At 37.7% G+C, this 13,540-nt stretch overlaps 1 protein-coding gene across 3 annotated transcripts in view; it reads left to right on the top strand.

The window, feature by feature from the left end:
* PAPPA2 (pappalysin 2) overlaps window positions 1–13,540 on the top strand; it is a 268,840-nt gene that overhangs the window by 155,199 nt on the left and 100,101 nt on the right. For all 3 annotated transcript variants that reach the window (XR_004817712.2, XM_025430216.3, XM_035719433.2), the window contains 2 exons: window positions 12,382–12,517; window positions 12,716–12,923. Coding sequence is in view for 2 of the 3 variants with exons in the window: in XM_025430216.3 (XP_025286001.1) it covers window positions 12,382–12,517; window positions 12,716–12,923 (344 nt within the window). In the remaining variant the exon portion in view is untranslated. The remainder of the gene's footprint in view (window positions 1–12,381; window positions 12,518–12,715; window positions 12,924–13,540) is intronic.

Raw genomic sequence — 13,540 nt, 5'->3', positions numbered from 1 at the left:
TGAAAAGAATCAATTATCTACTGTTTATGAAAACATCCTTTAAATATAAAGACATGCAGAATGAAAGTCAAAGTGAAAAATTATGTGTCATTTGTATAAAGTCTAAGCATAAGTAAACTGCCATGCTATGTTAATTCTGACAAAATAGAATATTACCTGAGATAAAGAGGGATGTTTCATAATGATAAGTGGGTTAGTTTATCAAAAATAATGAACAATCTTAATTGTTATGAAATTGAAGCACCTAACAATAGAGTCTCAAAACAAATGAATTAAAAATTGATAGAACTAATAGACAAACAATCATAATTGGAGATTTTTATCATCTCTAAGTCATTGATATAGCAAGTAGACAAAAAAATTAGGATAAGTATGCAAGATTTGAAGAACATTATCAAGTATCTTGACCTACTTGACACTTGTAGAAATACTACATATGCAGAATGCATATGGTACATTCACCAAGATAGATTATATACTAGACCATAAAACGAGTTTTAATGAATTTGTAATGATTGCAATGATAGAGTGCGTTCTCTGACATTAACAGTACTAAATAAGAAATGAATAACAGTATGTCTAGGGAATCTCCAACTTTTTGGTAATCAAGGAGTACATTTCTAAATGACCCATAGATCAAAGAAGGTTTTATGGGAGGAATTAGAAAACATTTTGAGCTAAAAGATAATGAAACAACATTTCAAAATTTATGGGATATGATTAAAACGGTTCTTCCAGGGAAATTTATAGCTTTAAATGTCTATATTTGGAAAATAAGCAGTATAAAATCAATAATCACAGTTTCTACCTTAATTAGGAAAAGATTAAAGTCACAATAAAAGTATAAAAGAAATAACAGAAGAGAAGAAATCAGTAAAGTAGAAGAAACTCTTATATCATCACTATTACTTTACTTTCTCTGGAAATAGCAGCCAGTGCTAGACTTTGAATTCTATACTTTATGCATTATAAAAGAAATGAAACATAAAATGTAAGAGAAGTAAAACTCAAATTATTTTATCATAAATTGAATTGACTTCTGAAAAGAGAAAACAACCTGAAGATCATTTTGTTTAGTATCATGGTTTAGTACAAAATTAAGATGAAAGCAAATATGCTCTTTAATTTTAAACAACAATCAATGAGAAAATATGATTAGAGAAAATAGTTCATTTATAATAGCAGTCAAAGTAGTAAAATATCTAGGAATCAATGTAAAAAAAGAAAACTTAAACATCTCTATGAAGATACAATGAAGGCTTGAATAAATAGGCACAAACTGGTCTTGTATAGAAAGACTCGGTATCATAGGAGGGTCCATTCCCCCTAAATCTTAAACTTCACATAATCCCAATAAAAATTCTAACAAAAAAACTTTCAAAGAATTACAAAGTTGATTTCAATGTTTTTAATGGAAGTTCTGCAAAAATTTAGTGATGAAGGAGGCTTGATTCTGTCAAATATCAAAATATATCACAGAATTATAATGGTTAAAAAAATCAATGAAAAGACAAATCAGTAGACCAAGATGGCCCAGAAATATACCCAAAGATAAAGACATATATATAGACATATGGACTTGAAATTAGACTTAATACTTTAAAGACAAATGAGAATGGTGCACCCATTTCTACATATTGTTGCATGAGCCTAATGTTATTCAGTTACCTAAAATTAATAAATCTGACGGGAACAAAGTGATATCTCATTGTTATATTGTGCATTTTTTCTTTGATTGTTAGTGAGGTAGAGCATCCCCTTTACAAAAATAACTATCAGGCATTTAGTATTCCTCTTTTATTTAATCATAACATAGACAAATTTATTAGCTTTTTTAAGATTACAAAAATATTTTTTACTTCCTTGTATTAGTTTTATAGTTTTGCCTTTTGAGGTTTAGTGTTTAATATAATTGAAATTTATTTTTGTATATAGAATAAGGAAGGGTTCCACTTTTTTCCCCTTAAATATGATAAATCAATTTCTAATCTCAACCGTTAAAACATTCCGTCCTTGCTCTGATGATTCCCAATGTCACATTGATTATATACTAATTTCTGGAATAGACTTGAGTCTGCTTTTTTAACACTCTATTTCGCTGACCTATTTTCATGTTCCTTACACCAGCAATACATTGTTTTTAGTACTACAACTTCTATGTAAACATATCTGGTAGGGCATGTCCCCACCATCCTCCACTTTTTTGCACATTTAAAAAATTGAGTTAGCTATTCATTATTCATGAACACTTATTTTCCATATAAATCTTAGGATAAGCTTTAGGTCATTTCTTCTGCCTCTTGAAAAACATACTGGTATATGTGAACTGAACTTAATCAAACACTTGATTTGTGTCAACTGATATGATCTTATGATTTTTCTCCTTTGATCCATGATTATGTTGAATCATATTGATAGATTTTTTAGATATAAAATCATTTTGCCTTTGTGGCATGAAGCTACTTGTTTATTATATATTACATTTTAAATACGCTCTTGGATTTTATTGGTTAATCTTTTTGCTTTGGATTTTTGTGTTTGTATTCATACATGGAATTAGTTTATATATTCCTTTTTTTGAATATTCAGATTACACAAGCCTCATAAAGTTGATTGGGCAGTTTTTCCTCATATTTTCTGAAACCACTTGTATAAAATAAAGATTATTGGTTCCTTCAAAATTTAGCAGAACCCACCTATAAAACCAACTGGATTTGGGGTTTGCTTGAAGAAAGACTTATGTTTGTCATTTAACTTTCTTTGATTTTTATTAATATGTTTAATTTCTCCTTTCCAATTTTGGACTCTTGGCTATTTCCATAAATTTACTAATTTCTTCCACATATTCAAATTTAGTGCTGATAGTTATTCATAATGTATTTTTACTTTGTCTCATCTCTATTTCAACTATAGTTATCACTCCCTTTATATAGTATGTTTTTAAGCCTTCTGATTTCTTTTCTTTTCTTTTTTTTTCTTTTTCTTGATTACTAATATCTAGGTTTCTTCAAAGAGCAATTTCTACTTTTGTTCATTTTTCTCTTCATTATAGTCATGGTTCTCCAATTCTCTGATTTCTATATTTATCTTTAATATTTCATCCCTTCCTATTTCTCTGGATTCATGCTGATGTTCCTCTTTAGCTTCTTATGTCAAACACTTGGATAATTTGTTTTCACTCTTCCATATTTTTTCCCTCTAGGTACTGCTTTGATGGTAGCCAATAAATGTTCACATATAGAGCTTTCGTCATCAAGTCTGCCCTGTTTTGTAATAACTCATAACTTCTTTTAGTAGCATTTTGTTTATTTCTACCACTGATTTTTCAGAGGATAGCCAGCTCTGTCATTATTAGAGGGTTTTTTTTCTTCTTTTGGCCCTATATTTTAATAGGAAGCACTTAAAGAAAGAGCCTTATTCATTCAGAAATGAAGGTCCAATCTGTATTAGAAATACATACTTTCCATTAGTTGGTCCAAAAGTATCTACCACTTTTACTATGTCTTCTTTCTTTATTTTTCTTTATATACAAACACAAAACCCTTTTTTTCAGATCATTAATATAATTCTTTTTTTATTTAATCAGTTGGACACTAATACTCTATTCAGAGATGACTTCAACCATCCAGAAAACTGTATAGATTTCAAAATTTAGCAAAAAAGAAAAAGCTCATAGACAGAAGGTGCAGTCATTACTTTGCATTCTTTGACTTTGTTCATAGGAAAGTTGACAGGACCCTTTGTTAAAGTCTATTTATTTTACCTAAAATATTAATGATCTGAATTTTCAGTCTACTGTAGAAAAGGAGCAGCAAATTAGTAGGGGATATAGAAACTGGGAGAAGACCTATACTCAGAGGAACAGTATTATAAGCCCTATTTTTACCATTAATCAGTCTAATGCCCTTATATAAATCATATAACCTCCTTGAATATCAATTTTCTTGCCTTCAAAATGAGGTATTTGGACTAGATGATTCCTTTCAGTTATGTATTATAATTTCAGCTTGATGGTGAATTTAAAAAAGAATGAGATAATAAATATGAGTAATAAAGAACTACAGTCTTAGGCTATCAAATGCTAAGGGCAAAGATAACTATATCTACTGATGCCTTTAGAGCCTTGCTACTCAAAATATGGTTGGCATCCAAAAGCATCAGCATCACCTCAAAGCTAGGTAGGAATGCAGAATCTCAGCTCTACTAAATCAGAATTGTCATTTTAACAAGACCCTCAGGCAGTTTGTATGTACATTAAAGTTTGAAGAGCACTGCCTTAGATGATTGTTTTCTTAGCATTCAGGAAAATACCTAGTATTCAAAATGATGTCTCCAATTTACCAAGCAAAAATTCAGTTAAGTACAGGATTCTCTTGTTGGGAGGGCAGGAATATTTTTAATAGGTATTGGAATTATTTCTGTACATCACTGAAATTTCTAAAAAGTTCTTACCTTTCAAAAGAAAATCTTCTGTTTAGAAAATTAACCTATGTGGATCCCTGCATTCCCTGGGAATCCTGCAGAAGTGAAAGTGACTATGTATATATGATTTTCATTTTCACCAAAAAATAGCCTAGTGCATTAGAAGAAGAATTCCATCTCCCAGTGGCTCAACACTTTATCCCCAGAGAGGATGTCACTCATTTTCCACTTTCCTATCTTATGGCTACTAATGTAACTTTTTTATTTTACATGGAAACTTTTGCAGGCTCTAGATATAACATCTTAGCCAACTCTAAATTTCATGAATAATTGGGATGGCAATGTTTTTCAACCAGAGGTGGGGAAAGCTTGCCTGGCTCTGCAGTGTGCTCCTTCATCCCCTCCTTTATGCAGTCTTGTTCCCAAGAAAGCCTTCTCCATATATATTCCATAATACCTTTCCTTGTTCTCAGTTTGTCTTGTGTGGAGTGTCCCCAGGATTCCATCTCTGAGATGAAGATTTGCATGCTGAAAGTTTATTGAGGATTTTTCCCTAAGATCAACACCTGTGAGAGAGCGAAAAAACCAGGGGAGTACTCAGAGAGAAGGGCCATGAGATAGCCACATGAAGGCATCAACATCCCACAGGGAGCTGGAATGGCCCTCCGAGTTCTACCTTATACCCCACTCACTCCTATCAAAAGGCTGCTGGATATGGGTTTCTCTGGAGAAGTGGCATGAGCTTCTGGAGTCTTTCTTCCTCAGAGAGCAGTTTCCAGACAGAGACCTTGCTGTGAGCTGAGTGCTCAGTCATGAAGGAGGGGGTCTCACAATGTCTCCCAGGTCTTTTTTTTTTTTTTTAAGATTTTATTTATTTATTCATGAGAGACAGAGACAGAGAGAGAGAGAGAGAGAGAAAGAGAGAGACAGGCAGAGGGAAAAGCAGGCTTCTTGCAGGGAGCCTGATGTGGGACTCAATCCCGGGACTCCAGGATCATGCCCTGGGCCGAAGGCAGGTGCTAAACTGCTGAGCCACCCAGGGATCCCCGACTTGCCTCTTTTTAAGCCCTCTTCTGAGTCTTACAAGCTCTTCTAACTCAGTCTCTACAGACTTAGCCCTAGTGTCTAAAATCACAGATGAGAAAATGCTGTTAGAAGGAATGAAGACAACAAGCTGATTCTGATCCTTCCACTGACTTGCCAAGTCATACATTTTCAGATGCCTCTCCCTGGATGGTGGGGGTTGTAGTGGTGGTTCCCTCTTCATTTCACAAAATGACAACTTGACTTAATTCTCCCAAAAAGAGAATTATATAAACTCATAGTGTTTAGAGTCTTACTTGTACTATGAAGGAATATAATATAGGATATCAGCTGGATTTTGACTAGGACCAAGGGAGACGGGAAGTAAAATCAGGTTCAAAACTCCTTCCCCATTTTGACTCACATCCTTAAATGTGAGAAGGAAACTACCAAGACAACTCAGTGGCAAGAGGCTAACTGCCTTACAGCCTCCCTTCCTTCATTAGATTTGAACATCAGGTAAGATCCCCTGAAACTCTGAGAATTAATCTCTGCCTTGTCAAATTTCTGAAGTCTACAGAGATAACAATATTATTAGGTGAGCCATATGAAACTACCAATATTTGATAATTTTTCACCCACAAAAGGGATATGGTTCAACAATAGTGCAAACATTCTTTTTTTTAAAAGATTTATTTATTTATTTATTTGAGAGAGACAGAGAGTAGAGGGTGGAGAGAGGCAGAGGGAGAGGGAGAGAAAGAATCCTCAAGCAGACTCCCTGCTGAGTGTGGAGCCTAACATGAGGCTGGATCCCAGGACTCTAAGTTCATGACCTGAGTTGAAATCAAGAGTGGGATGCTTGACCAACTGAGCCACCCAGACACCCCAGTAGTGCAAGCATTCTTAATTTGATTTCTGCTGACCTCTAATTGAACTACAAATGGCTTTTTCAGAGTTCTTTTAGTTCCTAGCAATTGAATGAAACTTTTATGTGTAAGCATTTACATGACTTAATCTTGGGGGAAATAGAGGTTATGAGTGTCAACAAATTTTCTAAGGAATCTGTGACTTCCTGCTCACCCCAAATTAAGAACTGTTGGGTAGAAGAAAATTCACACAACTTGAAGCTGGAAACCCCAATTCCCTACCTCTCTAGCATTTTGCTGAAGAAAGTCACTTAAGCTCTTCAGAACCTACTTTCCACTTCTACAATATAACCTTTGAATCCTGGAGCACAAAAATCTCAGATAGGAATAAAAATCCAAGGAAATTTGTGGAGGCTCCATGCTTGGCACACTGTAAAGTGCTATACAAAGAGAATATAGTGTTCGCCCACTTTCTGCCGTTCAAGGACCTCCCCTTTCTCTCTGGAATCAGGATGTACCATAGATGAGTGAAAATGGAAAGACACAGAAAAAATAACAACCTAGCAACTAACCAAAAGCATTTAAAAACCTCAGAGAAGATTCTTTTCAAGTTTGTGGTATAGTTTCAGGATCTGCTATCCAGTGACCACCACAAAGGATGACCTGGAAGTTGAAATGCTTGGCTTGGGAGTATATTGAGTGAGTGTGTCTGTACCCAGGAGACAGATTGAAGAGGGATTTCTTAAGCCCAAACAGCTCTTCACTAGGGAAACATTCTTTCAATCGTACCCCTCACCAGTGGTCAGAAGTTCCATCCAGTAGTTAATGTGCAGGCTTTGGATGAGAAAGCCACTGAATGTGGTCGACTGGTTTTCCACATCTGTATGTCAGTATCTGTCTGTCTGTCTATCTATCTATTTCTCTAATTTGTGTTTCTCTGTTTCAAAGTATGTTGCGATGGATTCACTGAGCTAATTTCACTGGCAATCCTCTCTCTTGAGACCATTCCTCAGTCCTTTTCTAAAAGATTCTGTCTCCTTTCTAACATCTAGCTATAGTTTTTCTTCATAAGAGCCAAGTTCAAATTAATTTTATATTGCCAATGTAATACATGAATGCAATCTCTTTGTTAAAACAAATAAGATGAAGCTAACAATCCCCTTCCTTGACTTCTCAGCTTCTTGGATTTTTCTCTCCGGGCATGCCTGGTGCTCATTTCAGATCTGAGGAATTCCTCCAGGAGATGCATTTGGTGCCCTTTGTCCTGAAGGGGAAGCTATTCACATAATGCATCTGGTGTGGTGATTAGAGAAGTGTCACACTGAAGTGGCAAAAGTGGCATGGGGGGGATGGTGGTAGAAAAAGTAGAACTTCATGTTGCCAAAGTCTCTGTTCTAGCCAATAACTGTCTTTTATGTCTAGGAACATAAAATTCATTGTGTATTTTGTATAAAGTGAAAATAATGTGGGCTAGAATATTATATTAAAATAGCTGTGATTTAGCCGTGGGAAGAGTAACCTTTAAAAATATCATCTTTGAACTGGAGGGTATTATGCTGAGTGAAGTAAGTCAATCGGAGAAGGACAAACATTATATGTTCTCATTCATTTGGGGAATATAAATAATAGTGAAAGGGAATATAAGGGAAGGGAGAAGAAATGTGTGGGAAATATCAGAAAGGGAGACAGAACATAAAGACTCCTAACTCTAGGAAACGAACTAGGGGTGGTGGAAGGGGAGGAGGGCGGGGGGTGGGGGTGAGTGGGTGACGGGCACTGAGGGGGACACTTGATGGGATGAGCGCTGGGTGTTATTCTGTATGTTGGTAAATTGAACACCAATAAAAAATTATTTTATAAAAAAAAATAAAAAATAAATTTAAAAAAATATCATCTTTGGGCAGCCCTGGTGGCGCAGCGGTTTAGCGCCGCCTGCAGCCCAGGGCATGATCCTGGAGACCCTGGATCAAGTCCCACGTCAGGCTCTCTGTATGATGCCTGCTTCTTCCTCTGCCTGTGTCTCTGCCTCTCTCTCTCTGTCTCTATGAATAAATAAATAAAATCTTTAAAAAATAAATAAAATAAAATAAAATATCATCTTTGATGGTCAACATCACTAGTCATCAGGGAAAAAGCAAATCAAAAACACAACAAGGTATCACCTTACGCCTCTCAGAATGACTAGAATTAAAAAGACAAGAAATAACAAATGGTGGGAAGGATGTGGAGAAAAAGGAACCCTCTTGCACTGTTGGCAGGAATGCAAATTGATTCAGACACTGTGGAAAACAGTATGCAAGCTCCTCAAAAAATTAAACTAGAAACATCATACAACTCAGTAATTCCACTATTGGGTATTTACCCAAAGGAAATGAAAATACTAGTTCAAAAAATACATGCACCCCTATGTTTATTGCAGCATTGTTTATAAGAGCCATGACATGGAAGCAACTCAAGCATCCATCAGTAGACTAATGGGCAAAGAAGATGTGGTAGGTAGGTAGGTAGGTAGGTAGATAGATAGATAGATAGATAGATAAAGATAGATAGACAGTGGAATACTCAGTCGTAAAAAGAATGAAATCTTGCCATTTGCAACAACATGGAAGGAGCTAGATTTATTTTTTTTTTAAGTTTTATTTATTTATTTTATGATAGACATAGAGAGAGAGAGAGAGAGAGAGGCAGAGACACAGGAGGAGGGAGAAGCAGGCTCCATGCCGGGAGCCTGACATGGGACTCGATTCCGGGACTCCAGGATCGCGCCCTGGGCCAAAGGCAGGCGCTAAACCGCTGAGCCACCCAGGGATCCCCGAAGATTTAATGCTTAAGTGAAATAAGCCAGTAAGAGAAAGACAAATACCATTTGTGGAATTTAAGAAACAAAACAAATGAACAAAGAAAGAAAAATAGACAAACTAAAAACCCAGACTCTTAAATACAGCGAACAGAGAGTTGCCAGAGGGGGCAGTGAGTGAGGAGGCAGGTAAAATAGATAAAGCGCAGTAGGAGGTACAGACTTCCACTTCCATAGTCAGAGATGAAAAGTACAGAACAGGGGATGTAGTCAATAGGATAGTAAAAAAAAAAAAAAAAAAAGGATAGTAAAAACATTTGGTGACAGATAATGACTACACTAAATGTGGTGAGCACTGAGTAATGTATAGAATTGAATTAAGTTGTACACTTGAAACTAATGTGACACTGTTAATTATACTTCAATAAAAATAATCACCTTTTTAAGAAATAATACATTCTTAGTATTCTACTAACTTTGGAAGTTTCTTTGTCTATATATTTATATAGTAAAAGTAGGTTTTTGATAAACACATACTGAACTGAGTTTTCTGAAAAGTCTATTAAAAGAGTTATGTATATAAAATATAATTTTCATAGATTCCATTTGTAAACTAGTGATATATTCTATACCAAAAGCCTTGGATACTGCCAGTGTCTCTAGAAGTAGAACCTAGAATACCAGTTCACATTTCTACAAATGCCGATTTAAAATAGCATATATGAAATTTTTTAGCCTATAGGTTTTATTTTTTTTAAGATTTTATTTATTTATTTAGAGACACAGAAATTGAGAGAGAGACAGAGACACAGGCAGAGGGAGAAGCAGGCCCCACACAGGGAGCCCGACGCAGGACTTGATTCCAGGCCCCCAGGATCACACCCTGGGCCAAAAGCGGCGCTAAACTGCTGAGCCACTGGGGCTGCCCACCTGTAGATTTTAGAACAGTATAATTCTCTATGCACCAAGATATATAGTCATGTGTTTAATTTTAAAATTTTATTCTTTACCCTTGTTTTCCTAAAGTGTAAACAAAATAAAAATATATTTCTCCTTTGAAATAAGAATTATTTTGCAAATTGGTTTATGAACATTGAGCTCTTACTAGATGACAGGTACTGTCCTATGTGTTTTCCATGATTTCATTTAATCCTCATAATAGCTTCGTGAAATAGGTAGTATGTCTGTGCTTTGGATGTATGAAAGAGGGACCCTAGACTCCGAGAGGAGAGATGGATTGCTCAGATTTAACCAGCTAGTAGAGATAACAGTTTTCTGCCTGGCCAACCTTCTCTCCAGAATGGTGAACTTACTTGGTTCTTTTTACCCTGGCTCAGATTGGCTAGGCACAGATGTGTGAATTCAAACTGGTCTCTGCTTCAGAGGAGAGTCCATACTTCTTTCGCGTCTGGTTGCTGTTGTGGGGCATATGCAGTGTTCAGATGAGAACAAAGTTCAGTTACTTCTCCCATGTCACTGTGAGAAGAAATGCCACAGACTTGGTATCCTGTACCTTGATCAAACCTTTGTCTTTTTTTGCTTTGTGTACCTTTGTTTCCTCTGGGAGTCTTACCTGCTTAAGCCATGGCCTAGAGGTCCTGGCATTGCCTTTCCCATAGATCATGGCACAGATACACTGCCACCAGGAGGAGGGCTGTAGGGTTCAAAGTGGTTTGGTTCAAAGACCCTTAGAGCAAGGAGGCCTGCTGCCAGGAGATGCAAAATGAGCCAGAAGTTTTGGGTGGGGGCCTTCAGGACAGAGAAATACACACCATAAGACTGACCCCTACTAATTAGTTTCAGGCGGGTGGTGTCTACTTGGGGGCCCCGCAGGAGGTAGGAAGACTGAGCCTTCCTGTTCCTCATTGAAGCCACCCCTGGCTTCGAGTGGGAGGCCTACTTGGGTGAAGCCACCATGTACTTGTTTGGACTCTGTCTGTTCCTGGCTCAGGAAATGACCCATAACTTTCTTCCAGTACTCAGGTCTCTTTTTGTGGTGTAGAAAAAGGAAGAGGTTGTGGGAGTTCCCAGGGGACTTTGATGTCCTTCGCTGCTCCAGTTGAGGGCTTTGAGTTAGGCTCTTGGTTACTTGATGGCATGTTTCATGTCTAGCCCTCATCCAGTCGGGGACAAAGGACCTCGTATTGCAAGCTGTAACCTATGGGTCTGGGTATTTCTTGAGTTATAAAGGAATATTTATTCCTTCAAAGAGAGGAATGAAAAGGGGGAGAAAGGACACTGTAAAAAGAGAGAGTGGCTGGTCTTTCCCTCAAAGGAGAGGAAGAAGGGCGAGCTGTGTTGCATTGACCACTGCATATCATAAAATCCCCCTAATTCAGCCAGCAGTGCAAATGGACACTCTATAAACACACCACCAAGACACAGGGAAAATCAGCCTGCACACAAGGGAGAATTCTTGGTGAAATGGAAAACATGTTTTACTCTTCTCTGCCCCATTTTTAGAAGAGGCCCCTGCCATTAGATATACCCTTCTTTCACCCTGAGGATAGTTTTCCTGGAGCCTCATCACCCTCAGAACCAGATAAAAAGCTACAGAAAGGCACACAGAACATTGTAAGGTCCAGCACCAGAATCTTGCAACGTAGCAAGCATGTAATACCAGGTTAGGTAGAGAGTTACTCTCAACAGAAGTGAAGACTAATAGTGACCTGAAGAATGTTAAACAAAACCAGAATTAGTACATGAGATAATTTCAGTGTGGGAAATCTGTTCTCCAGGTCATCTCCCAATCTCTAAGCTGTTTCCCTTTTTTTTTTTTTAAGATTTTTTTTTAATTTATTTATGATACACATAGAGAGAGAGAGAGAGAGAGAGAGAGGCAGAGACACAGGCAGAGGGAGAGGCAGGCCCCATGATGGGAGCCCGACGTGGGACTTGATCCCGAGACTCCAGGATCGTGCCCTGGGCCAAAGGCAGGAGCCAAACCGCTGAGCCATCCAGAGATTCCTGGGAGCTCTTACTTTAAAAATGGGAAGTGTAGGGGCACCTGGGTGGCTCATTTGGTTGGGTGTTCAGCTCAGGTCATGATCTTGGAGTCCTGGGATCGAGCCCTGAATCGGGCTCCCTGCTTGGTGGAAGAGTCTGCTTCTCCCTCTTCCTCTGCTCATGAGCGCTCTCTCTCTCTCTCTCTCTCTCTCTCTCTCAAATAAATAAAATCTTAAAAAAAAATGGGGAGTGTAAAAATAGTGTGACCTCTGCCTTGATAGCCCAGTGCAAATGACATACACAAATATATGTGCTTCTACTTAGGTGTGTTTCAGTAGACCAGGAGTGGCTACGGCAATTTTCATTTTCTTGACGTCTGATGGCCCAGTCCTTGGAGAAGGTCAGCGGCCGACCATGACTGTTGAGCTGACTGATGTCACTGGGACCAACCACTCTCTTGGTGAGTGTGACAGTGATCCCTTCAGGGCCACCAGAGGAGAAGCCGGTAGACCTTGGAGTCAACCTGGCGCCTGTGTCCAATATTGTTTGGGACCTTGCCTACAGTACACAGCTATTAAGATAGAAGGAATGCTAGATATAGAAACCTGGTACTGTATGAATGGCTTACAGTATTATTCATCTCCTTGTTTCTCTTCAGGAACCCACGAGCTGTCATGCCAGCATAACCCCCTGGTTATCAATGTGACCCATCACCTGGACGTCCTCTCCCACCGTACCACCTCAGTGCTGCTCAATTTCTCATCCCCACTGGTGGGCATCTCAGCGGTGGCTCTAAGGACATCCTCCCACATAAGTCCTTCAACTCTCATCCCAGAGCATGAGGGGCAAAATCATCAGGGACAGAGGTACAGAGTCTACTTTCTCCCTTGTCTTCTTTCTTTTCCTTGTGGTTGTGATGTACTACCATCATTTTCATATATAGCATTTTGTTTTCAGTGGGTGCTTAATCACTAACTAAAAAGTGGGTCTAAAAACCACCAAAAAGACATAAGAAACAAGTAAAGAACAATTTAGAAGGCACACTTGGGTTTTATATTTTGCTCTTCTTTTCTTAGCTGAGCATATTTTTTTATGTAAATATTTAACATCTTTACAGGGTCTTAAAATCTTTTTTACATAAAAAACCACTGCCTTCAAATCAACATTGTTATATAAACTGCCAGAAATTCTCTGCCAAAAACTCATTGTTCCCTGAGCAATGTATATTTTTCCACTTGTTCCCACCTAGACAGTGTGTACAGCAAGTTTAACAATTAGTTTTCAAGGCATGTCATATAATCAATTAGAATTACATATGGAAATCAGGAATATATTATCTACATAGGTGTTTCTGTGGACATCTGTGATTGTCATCATCTAGATAGAGGTTTCCTGAACACTCTGCCTCAGCTAGTAGAGGGACTGTACTTTACAATGTTGGTGTGCCCAAGATGGCCCAAAAGTGAGAGGGAGCATGCCATAT

Source organism: Canis lupus, chromosome 7 (genome assembly GCF_003254725.2).
Source record: "Canis lupus dingo isolate Sandy chromosome 7, ASM325472v2, whole genome shotgun sequence".
NCBI classification, from domain to species: Eukaryota; Metazoa; Chordata; class Mammalia; order Carnivora; family Canidae; genus Canis; species Canis lupus.
The sequence above is the reverse complement of the archived record's forward strand: the minus strand, read 5'-3'. Positions and strand labels throughout refer to the sequence as shown.